This window comes from Hipposideros armiger, unplaced genomic scaffold (assembly GCF_001890085.2).
Source record: "Hipposideros armiger isolate ML-2016 unplaced genomic scaffold, ASM189008v1 scaffold_8, whole genome shotgun sequence".
Classification (NCBI taxonomy): Eukaryota; Metazoa; Chordata; class Mammalia; order Chiroptera; family Hipposideridae; genus Hipposideros; species Hipposideros armiger.
The window spans coordinates 6863508-6884093 of NW_017731358.1; the positions used below are offsets into that span (position 1 = coordinate 6863508).

At 42.6% G+C, this 20586-nt stretch overlaps 2 protein-coding genes across 4 annotated transcripts in view; one reads left to right on the forward strand and one right to left on the reverse strand.

Annotated features, from left to right (window-relative positions):
• Positions 1–1224: 1224 nt before the first annotated feature.
• Positions 1225–9693, reverse strand: DTX3L (deltex E3 ubiquitin ligase 3L). The gene is made up of 5 exons (XM_019652716.1): positions 9359–9693; positions 8206–8417; positions 4725–6266; positions 4107–4324; positions 1225–3228 (listed from the first exon to the last, which is right to left on the reverse strand). The coding sequence occupies exons 1-5, from the start codon at positions 9546–9548 to the stop codon at positions 3159–3161; spliced, it is 2232 nt and encodes a 743-aa protein (XP_019508261.1). The 5' UTR covers positions 9549–9693; the 3' UTR covers positions 1225–3158.
• PARP9 (poly(ADP-ribose) polymerase family member 9) overlaps positions 9526–20586 on the forward strand; it is a 17501-nt gene continuing 6440 nt past the window's right edge. The window contains exons 1-5 of one of the 3 annotated variants that reach the window (XM_019652689.1): positions 9526–9740; positions 12994–13096; positions 13853–13994; positions 15692–16539; positions 19726–19956. In XM_019652689.1, coding sequence (XP_019508234.1) covers positions 9547–9740; positions 12994–13096; positions 13853–13994; positions 15692–16539; positions 19726–19956 — 1518 coding nt within the window. In that variant the 5' untranslated portion in view covers positions 9526–9546. The remainder of the gene's footprint in view (positions 9741–12993; positions 13097–13852; positions 13995–15691; positions 16540–19725; positions 19957–20586) is intronic. The other 2 variants (XM_019652704.1, XM_019652696.1) reach the window with 2 other exon arrangements.

Consider the following 20586-nt stretch of genomic DNA (forward strand, 5'->3'; position numbering starts at 1 on the left):
TGCTATCTGGGATGTTGTGATTTATAATAAGAAACACATATTTGGTTTTTGTCCCTGTTTCTGGCACAGAGCTCCTAAAACCCTTGGAATTTCCTAAAAGCTGAGATCGATAAAGATGTCTTTTATGTTAATGAAGTGGCTTATATTAATGAGGTGACCAAGGATGGGAGCTGGTTGCCAGAGAAACCAACCACAAGATTAGAAGACTGGAACTTTCAGTCCCATCCCGACCTTTTTGAAGAGTAGAGGGACTGGAAAATGAATTCACTCACCCATGGTCAATGATTTAATCAATCGTGCCTATGTAATGAAGCCTCCATAAATATCTGAAGGGACAGGGTTCAGAGAACTTCCAGGTTAATGCACAAGTAGAGGTGCAGGCAGAGTGGCATGTTTGGAGGGCATGGAAGCTCCGCGCTTTTCCCATACCTTGCCCTATGCATCTCTTCCATCTGCGGTAGTTGTTGAGTTCTATCCTTTTGTAATACACCGATAACCTGGTGAGTATACTGGTTTCCTGAATTCTGGGAGTTGCTGTAGCAAATGAATTGAACCCAAGGAGGGGGTCGTGGGAACCTCAGATTTATAGCCATTCAGTCAGAAGTCCAGGTAACAACCTGGGCTTGTGACTGGCATCTGAAGTAGAGGGCAGTCTTGTGGGCTTGAGCCCTTAACCTGTGGAATCTGATGCTATCTATTTCCTGGTAGATAGTGTCATAATTGATTTGAATTGTAGGACACCCAGCTGGCGTTGAAGGGTTGCTTGGATGTGTGGGGGAAACACCCATACCTTGGAATTGGGTGCAGAAACTTACTATCTTTAGGGAATCTTCAAATATCCCAATATTATTTTCAATTCTGTTTTTTCTTTGGAGAGAAGGGTGCCCTAATTTGCTGGTGCCCAGTGAGCCATCTGGGTAATCCAGCACTGATGCTGGAAAGGTGAAACAGAAACTCTAGGAGCAAGAAGAGGGCAAATATAGTTTGACAGGGTATCGCAGATGCTTTCTCTAGGAGAGAAGCGATGAAACCCACAGCCTAGTTTTATCTTTGTAGTACCCTATGTGATAAGGAGGACAAATATGAAGAAATGTGATTTTCACAGCTGAAAGTGGCAGCAGCGAAGGCAACAGTAGTTTTCTTGTACACAGTATGTGTTGTAGGAAACCACCAGAATCTCAACCTGAGGAAAAAGAAAAAAAGAGTGGGGAAAGAACGCAGACATTCTGTTCCTAATATGGGTATAACTTTATTTAGAGCAGATACAGATGATAATACCTTCTACAGAGCAAAAGCAGCAATCCAAATGCTAAGCACTCACATCATTAAACTGCCTAAGCACACACTACAGTGTAATCAAGGATCCAGACCTTAGCAGGAACCAAACTTTTGGGGTTTTTTGAAGCAAGTTTAGCTAAAAGATCAAGATACAAAACAATTAATCATAGTGGTAAAGACTTTACTGATCACCAAAAATTAAAAATCTGATTTTTTTAAAAAAAGACATATCATTTAATGTAAGCTTCCTCATCTTTCTGGACAAAGGAAAAGTTTCTGAGTTTTAAGTTCTTCAAATAGGACTTCTTGGGAGGAAATCTGCTGTGAGGACTGTCATCCATTTCTGAGAGAACCCCAGAATAACAGAAATTACTCAGCCTGCTCCATGGAGAAGAACCCCTGCGGGAGGCAGTATAGCTCTGGGTTGCAGAAGCCTTGGAGCCGGACTATCTCCTTCAAATCCCAGCATGTCTACGCAGTAACTGCGTGACCTTTATTTAGGTATCTTCTCTATGCATCAGTTTTCTCAGTTATAAAATGAGGATACTAATAACATCAATCAAACAGATATAAAGCTCTTATAAAGGAGACAAAATAAGTCCATAATAAGCATTAACCCTCTAACCAAAAATGTCTATGGGTGTGTATGTGTATCTTTAGGGAAATAAAAAGACCTCTCTTTCATCATTTTTGGAGAGAGGATGGGACGTAGATAATGAGACAATTTGCTATTCTAACTTTCTTCTGGCTTAGAGAACCATTTAAAAGTAAATCTTGACATGTCATATATTCCTCGTAGTAGGCTTAACTCTCACCTTTTCTGTCCAGAGAATATCAAGGAGAAGGATTTTAGGAGAGAAAACATGTCTTAGTGGGACTTAGTAAAAGGATGGAAAAACGACTACTGGGGGGCTAGTTACTGAGAAAATGATATCATGGGAAACTAAAGTTAGATTATGTATATTAAAACTGAAAGTGGGGTATATTCAAAAGTACAATCATATCCAAGGAAAAAAGATGTTCAGACATGTATAGCATTACTCTGGCAGGGTAAGTGTACTCCATATAGCGGATTACAAGGATCGAGGGGAACGAGGACTAAGTTAGAGGCCTGGGCAGAGTTCAGAGGCCAAGTGTTTGAAATCAGAAATTCAGTTTTTCAAATCAGTGGTGAGGACTCCAGAAATGACTTCCTTACTCCTGCCTCTGCTAAAGATTTAGAGAGCATCTATCCCTCTGCTGGGTTATTAGCAATCTGAGCCAGGCAGCAAAGATTTATTAAGTACCAACTGTAGACCAGGCTCTGTGTCATGAAAAACAATAGCCTGATGCTATTTATTACCAAAGGTTGTCCCATCTCTGCTCCAGGCCACTTTTCTGGCCATGAGGGAGGGGAATGTGTGCCTCTTACTTTTCCATAACCAAAGCCTTTCCCAGCCTTCACACTAGGCTTTTACCTTTAGGGTACTTGAAAGGCAAACCAACCAACCAACCAACCAACCAACCAACCAACCAACCAACCAACCAAACTAAGGGGCCACCCAAGAGATGGTAATAAAAAGAGGACCAACTGGCAGCTAGCATTTCAAGTGAAGAACACAGAAGATGATTTCAGACCCACAGCACTCCTCTCTCCCCAACAAAGAACGAAGCACAACACCTCTGCAGCAAAATCACACAGATCTTTGGGGGTTTTATCTTCCATAAAAAGTCACACTCCAGAAATGACAGATTATAGATTCTGACTCTTACATCAACCCCTTCTTGAGATGAGTATTTTAAAAAGGTGTTTCTACATAAGGATTTAGATTGGTATTTACTCTGGTTTTTCAACCGTGTCTTTTGAAAATGTGGGTCAAGACATCCTTCCAGCAGTCTTCTTATTCAATTCCTTTATCTTTCAGTTCCTGTTTGACACGTTTCAGATAATCAGGATCAGGGTAGCCATACCTAAAGAAGGAAAAGTCCCTTAGCTTCATCACACATAATGCCAAAGAATCTGCACAGTAGGTCCCTGGCTTTAACATTGTGTTGCAAACATTCACAAGCAATCCTGAAGGCAGATGGCTTATAACCACTTGTAAGTGTGCAGATGTGAGTCATTTAGCTAGTGAGTAAGCCTAGCTGGATCTGCCTTCCAGCAAAACTTTTTTATTCTCATAAAGTTAAACCATACTATACTATCACATGTTATATATACATATTATATAAAAACATATTGTATAGTATATAGTTTTATATTTTATGTATAACTATATAGTATATGCTACAGGAAGATTTTCAAATTTGGAAAATTTGCAAAAGTCTTAGGATGTTTTCCCCTTTGAATACTAAGGGTCTAAGGTATTCTATATGAATTCCATTAAGAACAATTAGATTGCCTATAATATAACTTCCACAACATTAAATAAGAGTTTTTCCAGAGTACTATTAGCCAAATGAATTTAGGATTTCGATAGACTGATGGGTGAAGAAAGTAGAAGATAGGGTGATCTTAAAAGAATGTAAAGTTAATAACATTCCTAGGATCTACCCTTCAAATAGATAGAAACCCCCAAATTAAGTCACCTTAGACACCATTCATTTGGATTCTGAACAGCCCTGCCCTTTGATGCAAAGTTTAGTAACTGCCTGATACTTTGTGGTTGGGAGGGTAGACTGTGATAGGAACCAATCTTTCTGCCTTTGAGATTAGCATCTCTCAACATACTTCACTGTATCCAATCCCCCGGCTATAAACAGTCTCCTTATATGCACAACCTCAAATTGCAATATCTTATAACCTCTAAATTCTGTTTAGCAACCATTATGTTTTTAAAGGTTCTCACATTTCTGGTCCCCCAGCCATGCTTGTTTTGTGGTGGATATCATTCCATGTAATGACATTTGATGCTCCTGAAACTCGAGAGTCTCCCACTGTGAAAATCAGCTTCTGTTCAAAGGCCCTACGAAGTAATCTCAAAACCTCCAGTCCTTCCTTATTATCTGGCAAGTAGGCAGTTCGCTGTATTCCAGAATAGCTCCTTCCCGGATTTGGGTGTTCTATCTGTATGAAGACAAGACAATGTCACGTGAAAAAACTCCCATGTCTGAAGTTTACTATACAGATAGATGTGTTCATTTGCAGATAGAGAAAATAAACAAAGTATTGAAGGTTTGCTCATAGTCCCAATAATTCATATTTCTCCTCTTTCCCCAAATTCATGCTGGGAACACCATCTACCTTCCTGCCTTTTCCCACCCTAATATATAATTGCCACCCACTCTTTCTCTACCTTAATAGACACAAAAAATACTTAAGTTATACACAAACATTGTTACCTTTATCACCACTTGGAAATAAGTCAACTGGGAAACCCACTGTCTAATTGGTAACAGAACAGTCTCTTTTGCTCTGGTAATCCTAGCACACTGGAAAGAAACCCATGGGCCTCAGAAACACTTACTGTTTGTATGCCTCCTTTCATCTTATAATTAATCACAATGGAGCCATAGCCTTCATAACCTGGAAGTGAATCTCTTACGTAAGTGACATTCATGATTCCCGGTGGCTGATTCCCTTTCTGGACACCGTAGGAAGTATTGCACACAGGACAGACTGGCTTATATGTCATGGCTTTCTCGATACAAGGGCTGCAGAACGCGTGCTTGCACTTTTGTAGCACTCGTTTGTTAGTAATGGGCTCCATACAGATGATACACACATCCTCTTCCTTGTCCACTCCCGATGCCCCGGAACTGGCAGTGTGCTGGAATGTTGGTGAAGCTGTTTCTGAATCGTTACTATCAATGTCCATGGGTGTTTCATGATCCTCATTCCACTTCTCTCCAGCTAACAGGGTCATTCCCCCTGTTTTTACCATATACTGCTTTGCCTTTGCAAGGTGATTTGGCAACCCAATCAAAGTCATTGACTCTTGATTTAGCGCGAAGTGTACATATGGATGCCTTTTTCTAAAGTCATCAGTGAACTTGATCCCATATAAGTGCTTTCTCCCCTTGCCCAAAGGTTTCAGTGAACAAACTTCTGTCATCAGCTGGCATGAGAGATGTTGATAGGCATCGATGAAACTTGCATAAGCATGCATAGACAGGTCCAACTCCTTGAACTTAGGTTTAAATAGGATACAGGTTTTCTGATTTATTCCCAAAACCTCACTTTGAGTGCTGTACTTTTCTTCGATCTCTCTTATCTTCTGGAGTAATTCATCTTTTAAAAGCTGATAGTGAACAGTGTCAACCTCAATTCCATTCATTAAACACCCGAGAATCTGTATTTCCACAGGTGCCTTGTCAAGACTTTCAGGGATTTGGAGGGAAAGAAAATGTGTGGCAGCTGAAATGTCACCTTGAGTCCCAAAGAGAGTCAATTCTCCTCCATTCTGTTTTATTAAGAGCTTTGAGAATTTGTGACTCAATTCCTGTTTGATTTTATTTGCCTGCTTACTGTCTGCTAAAGCAATACATTTCTGCTCCAGGGTTCCTATGGACTTCTGAATTTCACTGATAAAAGATTCTTGAGCTACTCTGATGTCACTTGATGGACTTGAGGTAAAGTCTATTGAGACCTCATTTGAACTCTCCCGACGTTTTATTTTTATTCCAAGCCTTTTCTCTATCGAGTCCATTTTTTCAGGATAGGTATATTGGAAGTATTCAAACAAAGGCAGGGGAACTTCATAATGGTTGCTTTTTTCTTCTGACCTGGTTTTTGGGTCAGAGGGAGAAACACAGCTGTTCCGGCCCTGCTGATGGATTGGCTCCCTCTCTGTTGTCAAAAGGGAAGATTCATGCTTCCGCTCACTTTTTAGGAGTTGCTCACTCAAGAAGCCATGTATTTTTTCAATATCTTCAAAGTCACCACACACCACCTTAATTCCATCGTAGCCCTCCACTGTTTCAACATTGGGGCAGAGAGTGGTTATGTGTTCCCTCAGCTCTTTAGCGAACAGGTTACAGTTCAGGTCAGCTCTGACAGTAAGAAAGATCTGAAATTTTAAAAGGAACAAATAAAACCAGTCAGACATCCAGGCCAACAGTCTCCTCTCAGGAGCATGTCTAGAGACTAGAGAAAAAAACCCATACGTTCTTCCTTAACAAAGAATGACTTCTTTCAAATCCTTTTCACAGAGGATGTAGCACGTTAAGCCAAGAGGTTCTCAGCCCTGTCTGCACTTTGGAATCAGTTGGGGAGTTAAAAAGAAAAACAGCCAAGGCCCAGGCACACCTCCAGGGGTTCTGGTGTAAATGTAGAGCTTGGGCATAAGCATGTTTAAAAGCTCTGTGGATAAAAAGACTAGATTCTAGAGCTGCCACTATCTGTTTGACATTGGGGAATGGGGTGGAGGGAAGAGACTTCGTCTTTCTGGGCAAGCTGCTGTGGTTCTTACAAAGGAGTCTGTGAGCCTGGAGAGAGCCATAAATCTGAGGAAGATGTATTTTCCCATTACTGTGTTTTCTTTTCTTCAACCCTTTCCTTTAAAATAAATAAATAAATAACTAAACACCTAACCACATGCAATGTTGCTGGGTCTTCTAAACCCTAACCTTTAGAAGCTGAAATATAAGACAAGCACACCAGGCTAAAAAAGACAGGCAAATCGAATGTCACATAAAAGCAAGATTTCTAATGTGTTGTTCCTCCTCAAGATCTTTGCACATGCCATTTCCTCTGCATGTGTCCTCCTTCAAATGTTTCCTGAATCCAGTCACTTCTCACACCTCCATCAGGACCACCCAGAGTCCAAGGCATTATCATCTTGCACCTGACCCACTACCATCCCTCCTCATTGGACTCTGACCTTCCACTCTAGCCCCTACATTCAGTTCTCTATGCAGCAGCCAAAGTGATCCTTTAGAGGTGTAAATCAGATCAAAACCATCCGCTAATCCCCTACCATTTAAACGAAAATCCAAAGTCTTTACCTTCATCCCCAAAGACCTGACTCCTGGATACCTCTCCAGGCTCCTCTCCTATCACTCTCTCCCTTGCTCACTATCCTCCAGCCAGATGGGCTTCTTTCCTTGAAGCTCCTGGGGCTCAGGATGTAAGCTCCTGTCTTGGGGCCTTTGCACTTGGGCTTCCCTCTGGCTACAACATTCTTCCTCAGAAATCCACTTAGCCAAGTTAGCTTCCTTACTTCATTCATGCCTCTCCTCAGATGCTGCTTCATTAGAGAGGCTTTTCTTGATATCCTATTTAAAGTCGTGGTCCTGTCACTGTCTGTCACTTACCCAGCTTTATTCTTCTTCCTAGCACTTTCACTGGCAGACATTTTATTCTATTTTTTTTTTTTTTTTTAGCTGAGCCATCCTGCCACCTGGCGACTGCTCAGCTCGGGCTGACTCGAACCGCTGTTGCTCAGAGCTCAAACTCTTGAGCGAGCTCTTAACCAACTGAGCCACTCAGCCGGCCCAGACAGACATTTTATTCTAAATCTATTTGTTGACTGTTAGTGTCTGTTTCCCTCACTAGAATGGAAGGTCCCTGAGGGCAGGGTCTGCTGCGTTCCTGTAATAGTGCCTGGCACACAGTAGACAGTTGATAATGATTTGTCAAATGACTCTTTCCTTGGTTGGCTCCTTCTCATCACTCAAGCCTCAGGCCAAATTTGTCACCTCAGAGAAGTTCTCTCTGACTTTTGGTCATAAGTAGCGCCACCTGTTCCCCTTCCTGGCCCTGTCACCCTATGGGCACATATAATTTTCTGAAATTGTTTTATTTATTTTGTTTACTTGCTTATAGTCCTTCTTTGTAACTCCCCACCCCTAGCATAGACCTGTTTGTGTTCATCTGTGTGTTCTAGTGCCTAAAACAGTGCCTGGCTCATAGTAAGTCCTCAGCCAATGACTGATGGACCAATAACGAAAGGTACAGTGACTGGAGAGGAAGTTGCAAGCATATACCCAGCTCCTTTCAATACTCACCTTTTGGCCACAGGAGTCGACAGCATGAGGAATATGTTCTTTATGTGGATGCGTCTCACCAGACCTCACCCCTTCTTGTGACTGTGTCAACAAAGGCATTCTGGGTCTTCTAGTCTTCTCTATTGGATTTTCAGTGGGTTCCAGGAAAACAGGCACAGGTTTGTCGCCAATCACAATTTGGTGCTTTTCATTTTTCAACACTCTCTCCTTAGCTTCAGTGGAGACATTAAACACACACAAACACACACACACATAGACATGGGAGTGATTTTTAAAAATCCTCTTATTCATACATCTGTACCCTGCCCCAGCACCCTCCCAGGAAAGGCTGCTCCCTGCAACCCCGGATGGTGGGCTGGTGATAGGAGGGTAAGAGAGCTTATTCAAAACTCTCAAGCAGGCAGCTTATGTTTTACTGTGGAAATGAAAGCTCAGTGATAATGGAACATCGTCCACTCATTAAAAGTCATGTCTCTGAAACTCTCGGTTTCCCATGTCAATGATGTGGAATAATATTCATCATATACAGTGGAGTGAAAAAATAGGAAATTAACAGTGCAGACTCCGAATTTTGTAAATATACATATGTTTTCTGACATTCATAGAAAAAGCCTGGAAGAAATATACGAAAATGTTCCATTGTTTATTTCCAGGTGGTTTTCTTCTTGCTTCTTTTTTCTTTCCAATAGTGCGCTATATTACTTTTGTAATCCTCAAAAATAAATCAATGGAATACTTATTTATTCCATTATATTAAATATATATGTATATATATTTATTTATTCCATTATATTAAAACATAAAAGTGGAAAATCTAAAGGGCACAGGGTGACAAACGTTGGGGGTGGGGTGGGGGAGGGAGGTGTTGTTTTGAAAGCTGAGAATTATGAGTCCGTAGGAGGATATTGGAAAGCGTGAACTTTAAAGGCGCTGTCAGACCAGATCACAGACTGGGCACCTCTGACTCTATCCTCTGTGGCTGCGAGCTTCGTCTCTTGTCAGCAAGTGCCCTCGGTTTCTGTGCCCCACCAGACTGTGCCATACTTTCTCCCGCCCTCTCTCCTAGGCCCGCTCACACTGAGTTTGCCTGGAATCCAGCGAGGCTGGGCCGCAGGGACGGCCTTTGCACCCCCAGCCCGGGCCCGCGGCTCACCTGCCCTTTCCAAGAACTTCACCACGAAGATGTCCGGATCGTCAGGGCCCAAGGGTCGGACGGTGCATTCCCCGCCGCCGGAGAGCCGGCTCTGGAAGTAGCGTTCCAGCTTTCTGCGTAGGGTCCCCTGCAGGCCGGGCTCGGACACTCGCACGAGCAGCGGGGACGGTGGGCATTGGTTCGAGGCCATGGCTCTCGGCGACGAGCTGGCGCAGCGGCTCTGGACGCGGCAGGGCCGGGACTGGGGCAGGAAGGGGTGCGTCCCGCCTTGTCGCCTTCGGCTGCAAAGTTTCAGTTTCGCTTTCCCCCAGATCCCTCCCTGTTCCTGGAACAGCTGCTCCCCTTCCTTTCCTTGCCTCCTTTCCTGCCGTGGTCTGGCCGGGTGAGTACGTCCATCCCGCCTCCCCCTGGGGCGGTGGTCGCCCACGGCTCTCCCGTCTCCTCTCCTGCGGGCATGGGCGTGGTGGGGGTAGGGCGGGCGAGAAGCGGGCTCCTCGGGCCAGGCGGCTCCCTCCCCCAACCCATGAGAGGCTTGAGGCTGCTCAGATGCTGAAATCAAAGAAAGTTTCTCCCGAGTTTGTGATTCCTTTTAACTCTTATTCTTACTATTACATGCAGCTAAAATGCAATTCACATTCTGAATTCGGATTAATACCTACCTTTAAAAACTTTGAAATGGTTCACCTGCATTAGGACATATCGCCCGCTACCTCCCTCCAGCTCTATCCTTTAGACTGGCTCTTGGAGCTTTCCTGCCCTGGTTCCTAGATTTGGCCAACAACACCGGACTGGGTGCTGCCCTGTGCCCTAGGGGATAAGGATGAGCACCGAGGCCCCGACCTCACAGGCTGGTAAAGGGAGGCGGACTTGTGAATAAAGAAGCAAATCTCTTGAAAGCCCCCCAAGAGGAAATCTGAAGCAGAATCTTAGAGAATGTGTGTGAGTGTGGAGGGGTGGGAGGTGGGGGGCGAGGAGCAGGGACCCTTAAGATCTGAAGCACAGTGGGAGCACTAGGCCTTGGAGGAGATGAGCTGGGAGGGAAATGACGAGGAAGTGCTGTCCTGTAGATATATAATAGGAACCATATATCTAATTTAAAAATATTTAGTGCCAAATTTTAAAGAGTATAAACAGGTGAAGTTAATTTTAATGATGTTATTTAATTCAATATAGCTTAAATGTAATCGTTTATGTATCCTAAATTAATCATTCAGCATGTAATCGATCTTAAAAACTTATGAGGTATTTTACATGCTTTCTGTCATACTGAGTCCTTACGATCCAGTGTTTCTCTCACACTTACATCACATCACGTCTCACTCAGTTGGGACTGAGTAGCCACATTTGAGGAGCTCAAGAGCTACACGTGGCTAATGGCCCACAGTGGATAGCACAGGTCCAGACAGTGAAAAGGTTTGAAGATCAGTGGGGAGAAATGGAAGGGTTGTGAGCCCCGGAAGCAGACTGACATGGCAGATGTGCGTTTTAGAAACATAGTGTTGACAACCATGTGCAGGACACATTTCCAAGCAGGGATGAATGGAGGCAGACAGGCCTGAGATAAGGTTTTTGCACGTGACTGGTAAGACTGCAAATGGGTCAGTCTTTATGGAGAGCAATTTGGTAGTACTATCGGAATTACAGCTGCATGGGCTTCATGATTCTGCAGTTAGAGGTAGGAGGGAGCCTTTTACAGATTTTGAACTTGAACCAGTAAACATAATACCTATGCAAACAATACAATGTAAAATTAAATACTTTAAAACCTTTAAAGAGCTGAAAGCAACAAAGAAACAAAAACTTCTGGACACAGACAATAGTTTAGTGGTTACAAGAGGGGAAGGGAGAAAAGGGGTGGCAGATGAGGGTAAACGGGCTCAAATATATGGTGATGGAGAACTGACTCTGGGTGGTGAACAGACAATATGATATATAGATGCTGTGTTACAGAATTGTACACATGAAACCAATGTGACCATTGTCACCCCCAATAAACTTTAATTAAAAAAACAACAACTTTAAAGAGAATGTTTTGACATAGCTCAGGGAAGAGGCCCTGAGGCCCTGCAGTGAAATGGTGTCAGTGGGCAAGGAGGGTAGGGGCATATTTGAAAGTGAGTGGTTTGGACCCAGTGATGGCCTCCATATGGGACAGAAGAGAAGATTCTAGACCTCTGACTTGAGTGTGTAAATGGTGTATCGTTGACTGAGCTGTGGAATCCAGGAGAGAAAGCATGAATATCGGAGGGGGTCGGGTGGGGGTAGGTAGGTGAATCCAGGCAAAAGGCCTGTAAAGGCAAGGTGAACAGGTAACAAAGGCACCAAGGAAAGATAGCATCAGAGAAGCCAAGAAGGCAGAGTTTTAGGACTCAAAGAATGAAATAACTATAGAGAGGAGTCAAGTAAAGATTACGACAGAAGAGAGTCCACTGGGGTTTACCTCGTGGAGGTCACTGATGAGCGGTTTCAGAAGAGTGCTGGGGGTGAGGCCCCCCACGGTGGGCTGAGCAGGCAGACAGATGGAGGACAGTCAACTTCTTCATGCTGAGCATGCAGAGAAAAGGACACAGTAGGAACCAGTGATGGAAAGTCGGGAAGGCTTTTGTTGTTAATTGGTTTTGTTTTTAAAATGAATGTTTGAGGCAATACGCTCCTTGTTTCTAATTTCTTTGGGGTTAAATACCCCCTCAGCCCCACCCTCAAGAGTCTATCCTTAGGCCTTTAAAGCTTGGTCTAAAGAAAAAAACAAGTGCGACAGCATCTAAAGCAAAAGTTCACTGGATGCCCTCAGCCAAAGGCTGAGGAGGCGTTTGCTGGAAGACTTCCTTCTTTAAGAAAACAGCAGTGCCCTCTGGAGGCAAAATTGCATCTTGTCTTCAGACTTTAGGACTGGATTGGACTTGCTGCTTTCCCTGACACTTAGGAATAATTGTGCTCTGATGCTGTAGATAGTCGTACAAAAGTTTTCTATTGCAAAGGCATTAGAAATCATTTCAGAGTCCTAATGACAACTATGTGGGCAACAAATGTAGGCAACTGTGTCGTTAAGCATTTTCATTGATCTCCTAAAAATTTGGTCTTTAATTCCTATGTATCAGATGGAAAAGTATTAAAGTATGTTTTTCCAAAGTTTCTGATTTTTATCAGACAGGCCCCTTTCTAATTAGATCAAGAAATTTATCACAAACTCAGCAACAGATACCCTTGACAGGCACTTCCCTTTCTTCAGCATTCAGGGGCCTTCATACTCACTCATGAAGCTGTTTTTTTCTCATTGTTCTTTGAATGCTGTGCTCTTACCTCTTGGAGTCATTCTCCTCTTCTACCTATCTGTGTACAAACCTGCTCCATCCCTCAAGGTCTGGCTCTCTCACCTTCTGCATAAAGCTTTCCCTGCTGGATCCCGTAAGGCTCTTTCCCTTCCCTAAACCGCCATTACAGTTTCAACTGGAACCTCTCTGTAAAGGATGGAAGGTAAACAGTAACTACAGCAGAAAAACAACAGTGCGTCTTCACCAGTAAAACTGAAAGCTACTCAAGATCAGAAATCAGGTTTTGTCTTCCTATGGTGTATTCTTACTAAATTTCCTAAGACACTGGTCTGTGCTTATTGCATCCCTTCTATTCATTCCTAGAAGTGGACCACCATATTTGGCAACAACAGTCTCCGCTCAGAAACGCAAAGCAGAGTATAAACATTTAAAGACCCCAGGAAACTGGAGGATGGACTGTCCCAAGGTAAAAGTACTTTTATATGAATGTATACTCATAGAAATCATGAACTTTGATCAGTACATGCATAGTTCTTCCTACAACTAAGCAAGAAATCTTGGTTTTCAGTTATACTCAGCATTCTTATTTGGTTTTAATGGCCCAATAAAAGTTTTCTCCTTATACCATGTGGGAGAAGAGGCATCAAGAACATGCTAATCTAATCAGCAGAGCCAACATGAGGATCCAAGATTTTTTCAAATGTGACCTCAGTGTCATTTGTATTCTATCTTCTTATTCAACAATTCTGCTTTTTGCAGGATGGGGGAGCGGAGGAGGATGGAGGAAGATAAGCAATTGAAAAGTGGGCCCTTACTGACAGGGAAATATAGCTGATGAAGCTCATGTCCCCATGTCTTCTGTCTAGAGAAACCCTACAAGCTTTCGGAAATTGGAGGCCTGTCTGAAAGTGTTGGGTCATTCTGGTCTGTGACCTTTGGGCCTTTTCAAGTGTTAATCTCCAACCCTTTGCCTCATCTTGAATTAGAAGTACATTGGCCTCTAGGGAAATGGGGTAGGGTCATTGTTTGCTAGAACATTTAGTGTTTCAAGGATTTCAGGCACACAGATTAAGCAGATGAACAAACGTGTTCCCCTTCCCCCCCTAAACCCAGTGCTTTTAGCAGTGTTTCTGTTGCTTTGTGCTTATTAGGCTGTATCTGTTATCAGTAATCTGTAGTCATTTGGTTTCAGTTTGTTTTAAACCACTCTCATTTTTCACAGGGTGCTGGAGCAGCAGTTTACAATGAGAAATCAGGTAGGATCACCTCATTCTCGGTCTTGTTTCAGAAAGTCTTTGATCATGTCTGTCCTCAGTGGATAAAGGGGAATACAACAGGAGACTGTCTCCCCTACAGGTGCTCAGGTGCGTGATTGCAGGACCTTGTGGTGACCTGGCCCATGCCTCAAAGGGGGACTGCTTCAGAGGCCGTGTGGCGCGCGCGCACATGCTCTCGTAGGGCTCCCATTGATCCTGCCCTTTGCCCACAAGATGTCAGATTCTTCTGTCCACAGCCCTAGAACTGAAGCTGGTCAGAAGAGATGACCCACTGATTGTCCCTTGCTCAACAAGAGCTTTGTAAGAGCCAAATGGGACCTGCCTAGTTCTAGGGGTGGCCCCCTTGTAATTTTCAACCCAAACGTAGGCCAGTTAGATCTGGCTACTCACATGCTGCTTCTTTTAGGTAATTGAAACCACCAGAGAGCTTTCTAGGTGGCTCAGATTAGAAATGGGAGTTGAAGTAAAATATAATTAACTACCGCATTTTACCTGTTTTAGGATGCACATTTGTTCACATCTCTAAAATAAAGCTCCACCCTAATCGATCAATAATGTTCTGTTGTTTAACTGGCATCGTTTTTCCTTTCTCAGTGGCATATAATAATGATGCCTTAGACTCCATTGAAATACACTGTTACAGGCTGAGTTCTCAAGGAAGCAGAAACTGAGATGGAGTTAGGAATGCAAAAGGTTTATTGTGAAAGGAAAAGAGAAGAAACCAGATTGAGGAGGTGGAACCATCAGACTGTAAGGAAAACCTGAAAAAGCTCTGCCAGCCTGAGATTGCCCATTAGGGGAGGCCTACCTTAGACATAAATGGCCTTGCTCAGCTGTTGATGCAGGCCACCCTGAGAGTAGTGTGACCTTGGCTGGAAAACTGGGATGGGCTCTGAGGGGCTGTCAGCTAACTATATTCTCTCCTTCATAACCACATTGAAGAGGTATCTGAGCAGCACATCTTCTTGTCTGACACATACAGTAAGTAATTTTGAGTCAGTCACGTTTAATTGCACCAAAATTGTGCCATGTCACTAGAGTATGGTACTCCGCCCGTTTGATGGACAGGAGCATCCTTGACTAATGACTGATAGCAGTTGTATGAATATCCCAGCTTCTTTATCTTTCCGGCGGTCTAACGCTGAGAAAACAAGTGTCCCTCAGGGGAGGTAAGCTTCATTTGCTTCATAACACATCCTTTATTCATTTCCTTCCCTTCTCTGTCTTAATTTACCACTTGGCCCTCCCCATCCCAAACCGCTGGTTATGGCTAGTATCATCACCTCCCAAATAAACTTAAACTCAAATCTTATCTCAGAGTCGCTTCTAAGAGAACCCAGACTAAGACACTGACAAAAGCAAACAATTTGTGAATAAAGCCTCCATGTATTTTTGACTCATAGTTAAGTTCTTTCTAATACTTGTGCCTGAAGCACGGCTCTTCCCAAACTCACCATTTGTACATTTATTTTAAAATTCATGAGCCACCGTACACACAGTTTTCTCACCACCATCATTGTATCATAGTAGCTACCACTTATGGAGTATTTACTATATGCCAAACCAAAACTCAGCACTTATGGGTGACTTACCATTGAAAACTCTTAGATATCCTTTGTCTAATTACATCTCTGGGTGAGAAGGAGAATTGGGAAGGGGACTAGAGGAAGTTCATCTCTCTTTTGCACATAGGACACTCAGTCTCCTGAAGTGAAGTGGAATTACAACCTTTTCAAAGGAACCCTTGCTCATTTCTTTGTTTTTTATCTTCTCTCCTTTTCCAGAGACTGACATTCTCAGAGAAAACTATAGTTGGCAAATACCCATTAATCACAGTGACTTCAAAATTTTTAAAAATAATGAGAGTCAGCTGTGTGAAGTCCTCCAGAAAAAATTTGGCTGTATCTCTACCCTGGTCTCTCCAGTCCAGGAAGGTAACAGTAAGTCTCTGCAAGTCTTCAGAAAGATGCTGACTCCTAGGCTCGAGTTATCTGTCTGGAAGGATGACCTCACCAGACATGCTGTTGATGTTGTGGTGAATGCTGCCAATGAAGACCTTAAGCATGGGGGAGGCCTGGCTCAGGCCTTGGTGAAAGCTGGCGGCCAAGAAATCCAAGAGATGAGCACAAAATTTGTTGCCACACATGGTAGAATACCAGCCGGTGAGATAGCTGTCACAGCTGCAGGGAGGCTTCCCTGCAAACTCATTATCCATGCTGTTGGGCCTCGGTGGGTAGAGGTGGATAGAGAGAGATGTATCAGTACGTTGCAAAGGGCTATTGAGAATATTCTGAAGTGTGTCGATTTCCACTATGGTGACTTTGAGACAGTAGCAATTCCAGCCCTGAGCTCTGGGATTTTCAACTTCCCTCTGGATTTGTGTACACAGATCATTGTGGCAACTATCAATCATTATGTCCAAAATGTGCAACTGACTGGTAATTTGAAAGAAATTCACCTGGTAAGCAATGAAGACCCTACTGTTGCTGCCTTTAAAGTTGCTTCAGAAAGCATCCTAGGGAAAAACGAGCTGGTGTCCTGGGTGAGTCAAGAAGCCACCCTTCCTTTCAATATGATGGCTGTGAATAACCTCACTCTCCAGATTGACCTAGGCCACATTGAATTACAGAAGGTAAATCTTTGTTTCTATTCTCTTGCACTGCCAGGATCCCTGAACTATTTATTGTATCAAGTATGTTTCGAATACATTTTATTTCACACACTGTTTAATCTTGTTAAGGTTAATAGTATATGGACTTTAGAGACAGGCCATCGGTATCTGAATGCTAGCTTTGCCATTTGTTAACTGCGTGGTGTGAGTCGAGTTACTTTATCTTTTGGTCCTCAGTTTCTTCAACTGGAAAATGAAGATAATAATAGTACTTGTATTTTAGAATTAAAGATAATGCACATATTATAAAATGCTTAGAATAGAGTTTGGCACATGGTAAGTATTTATAATTATTATTGCTATTATTCTTAGGCACCGTAAGGAAATAGAACAATGTTTGATCCAAGAAACTTAAAATTTATTATATTATTTTTATGTTAAAAAAAAATTCTCTATTTGAAAAATCTCATTGGGAGACAAGCCATCTGAACATTTCTGAAACAACCTATTAATAGTAAACAAAAAAGCCTTAATACAAAATGAATTCATAATATTTAAGAGTATGTAAATTTGTGACAAGAGTGGGGTGGAGTGGACCAAGAAAGATTACTTCAGAAGATGTGAGTTTTGGATCTGACTTCAAGTTATGATAGACACGAATTGGCAGGAGGAGAGGCCTGGTTCTTAGAATGATTTGATTAGAGAAACACAGAGGAGTTAATAGACTGAGAAGAATGGGCTGGACCAGGCAGGAGACCTAGGTGGAGCTGTAAGTTGTAGTCTGAGTATATGGCTCTGTGCCACAGGTTTTGGAGAATACAAACTGTGACTTAGCATTTAGCTGGGGTTCCTTGGGCACAAAAGAAAGGGCCCTGGCAGGGAGGAGAGGGAGTCAGGGTAACAGCAAACCTAGGTATTTCTGGGTTAGTGCAGCTCCCTGACTAGGCAGAGAGCACCTTGAGGATGGAGATCATGGCTTGTTCATCTCTGAAACCCCAGAGCCCTATCTGAGCATGCTTCTAGGTGTTGATCAAATTAGTGACGAATAAGTGAAGTGGGCTACAGGAAGCAGGGACTGCAACAGAGCAAGAGGAAGAATACAAGGCTATATTCTTTTCCTTTTCTGAATCAGTGATGTCACACTTAAGACTCTCCTGTGGCCACAACCAAATAGAATTAATCATAACTGGAGAAATACTATGTATAGCCTGCAAGACAATTAGAAAGAAAACTGAGGGCACCCCCACAAAATGAAATATTTGCTATGTCATTAATATACCAATTTAAAATTAAAGTGGAAACATCCGAGTTGAATAACTTATCCTTTTAACTAAACTTTTATTGTATTTATATATTTATTGCCAAGAATATTAGGAATCTTAAAAATTTTAAAGGGTGCCAGTGCCCCCAAATTGCAAGTTCTTTTTTTTTTTTTTCCAGTTCAAACTCATTTCCTTTTTATTAAAGTCCCAGTTACCATTACAAGGTTTGGTACTCAATAAAGAAAACTTGTTCAAATAAGGTAATATGTTATCATCAGTATTTCCAGGTGATTGTGTACATTAAGTAGCATGACCAGTAAATCCTTGGGAAGCCCACCCATGGGGTTTACATTTTGTCAAGGCTTAGTTTCTCTGGAGTGGAGATTGTCAGTTCATTAAAAGTTGGTCTAAGTTCTGGGATGACATAAGGGTAGATTTCCTTACGAGGTCCTGCTTTGTCCTTAACAACTTCTAGAATGCAGATAGCACTAGCAAAATCATTTAACTAGTGGCAGCTCAGCTCAAGTCGTTGTCTTCAGTCTAGTTGGGGAGGGCACAGCTCACTAGCCCATGTGGGAATCAAACCCACAACCTTGTTCAGAGCACGTGTTCTAACGCACCCCGCAATTAGATTGAAAATGGTGACTGGACTTGGAGCTGAGCTGCTCCACAGCTAGATCAAAGGACAATGACTTGACTTGGAGCTGATGGATCCTGGAAAAAACACAGTTACCCAATAAAAATTAAAAAAAAAAAAGTGTTTTAAAAAAAATCATTTAACCATCTGCATACCCGCAAAGTGGCATCCATAATTTTGGGTTCTGGAACCAGATCATAGCCAACAAGCATGTTTACCCCATTATGCAATTCCCAAGCACCAACATCTGACTTAAAGTATGTCTGTGTCACCCAGCGAGCATCAAACTCCTCATCTGTCTCTTGTGACCCATGGGAGTAGCATTGAACTGACTGGATAGCGGCAGCAGGGCAGGGGTGCAGGAAGCCTGGAGGACTGGCCTGGGGTGGCTGCAACTGCTGCTGAAGTGCGGTGGCAGAGAGCAGCGCCTAGCAGGACTGCGACGGTGGCTCATAGGCTGAGGCTCAGGAGAAGCCGGCTGTGAGCTCACTGGGCATTCGGGAGTTCACAGGCAGGGTGGAGGGGGGCCCACATTGCAAATTTTGAGTGCACTTTCAAAGTGAAGCATTCATGAACATCTAGGAGAAGTATCTAAGTTACTCTCAAAGGGAGCCAAAGCCATTGGGATGATTTAGGGGGAAAGAGGGATACGACTCCTTTAGCACAGCAGAGCTCTGAGAGCTAACTCCGAGGTGATATTACTTAAAACGTAGCCCATGTGTATGTACAGTCTATTTCTGAAAGGACAAATGAAGAACTGGTAAAAGCGGTTGCCTGTAGGTTAGGTGAATGAGTGGGAGGCCTGGAGATCCTGCCAGGAGGGAGGCCTACTTTTTGCTGAAGACGTTTTTTGTTTCATTTGCATTTTTTCTAACCATGTACTACTCACCTTTAAAAAATTGGAAGGTTGACATTTCCTGAGAAATTTTATTTCCATTCTGTTTAAGAAAATTCAAACAAAAATAGAAAAAGCGATGACAGCGGGGCAGGGAGTGAAACCATTGATTGATAAATCTTAAATCACAGGGAATGCTCAGAATCTGGGAATAAGCCAGCAAGGGGCTGACAGATATTTGCAATAAAAATTGTATCATCCACACACTTTAATTACTTAATAGGATAAACAGACTGATCAAATGATCACTCTTTGGAAATACGAGTTTCTATTCATTAGTAGATGATATTTTTGTGGATTTAAGCTCTTCAAAAAATTTTTCTCAAAGCTTTTCAGGGAAATAAATATTTAAATTGGTCATTTAACAAAAAGTAATTTAGCAGTGAATCCTGTCCATTTTTTTCCCCTTTCAGACAGATGTAATTGTTAATTCTATAAATTCAAGTGGTGATTTTGAAGTTGGTCCTGTGTCAAAATCAATTCTACAACAAGCAGGAGATGAAATAAAACAGGAATTTATCAAAAACATGCCTCGGACATCTCAGGATTCCCAGTTGGTAGTGGTTACAAAAGGATTTAAACTGTCCTGTCAATACGTATTCCATGTGTTGTGGCATTCAAGATATACTACAACAGCAACTCTGGTAAGGTTAAAATACATTGATCTTTATGTAGCTCCACAGTTTATGTAGTGTTTGTTTAATTTCCATCATGCCCTTAAAATCGTAAGATATTGTCAAGTTGTATAGTCCCATTTTCTATCACTCTTGTGAATACCTGAAAACTGAATAACTATTGTTGTCATAGTTATCTTAAGTTTAATTTAAAATACAGTAATACCTTGGTTTGAGAGCATAATTCATTCCAGAAACAAACTATTGTATTGCAAGACATCACTCATTTACCACGTTAAAATGTATTAGAAATGGGGCCGGCCAAGTGGCACGTTGATTAAGAGCTGGCTTGGGACACCAGCGCTGAGCAACAGAGCCTGGGTTCAGATCCCACATTAGGGCCAGTGATGCTGCGCCCTCTACAGCTAAGATGGTGAACAACAGCTCTACCTGGAGCTGGGCTGCCCTGAGTCGCCAGCGAGGGCATAGGCTGCAGCCCCTGCTGGAGTGGGCTGCTGTAAGCTACCGTGAGTGGCTGGCAGCCGCTGTGAGCGGCCATCCAGTGGCCAGCGACTGATCTGCCTCACCTGCGAAGAGCGCAATAATACCAACATGGGCCAGTGAAGCGATGTCCTCCACAACTAGACTGAAGAACAAAAG

Coding starts and splice junctions, on each gene's coding strand:
- DTX3L (XM_019652716.1), bottom strand. CDS start 9,548: ATGGCCTCGAACCAATGCCCACCGTCCCCGCTGCTCGTGCGAGTGTCC. Junction 4,325..4,724: donor TGAAAGGAGGCATACAAACA/GTAAGTGTTTCT, acceptor GTCTTCATACAG/ATAGAACACCCAAATCCGGG. Junction 3,229..4,106: donor ATGGCTGGGGGACCAGAAAT/GTGAGAACCTTT, acceptor TTCCTTCTTTAG/GTATGGCTACCCTGATCCTG.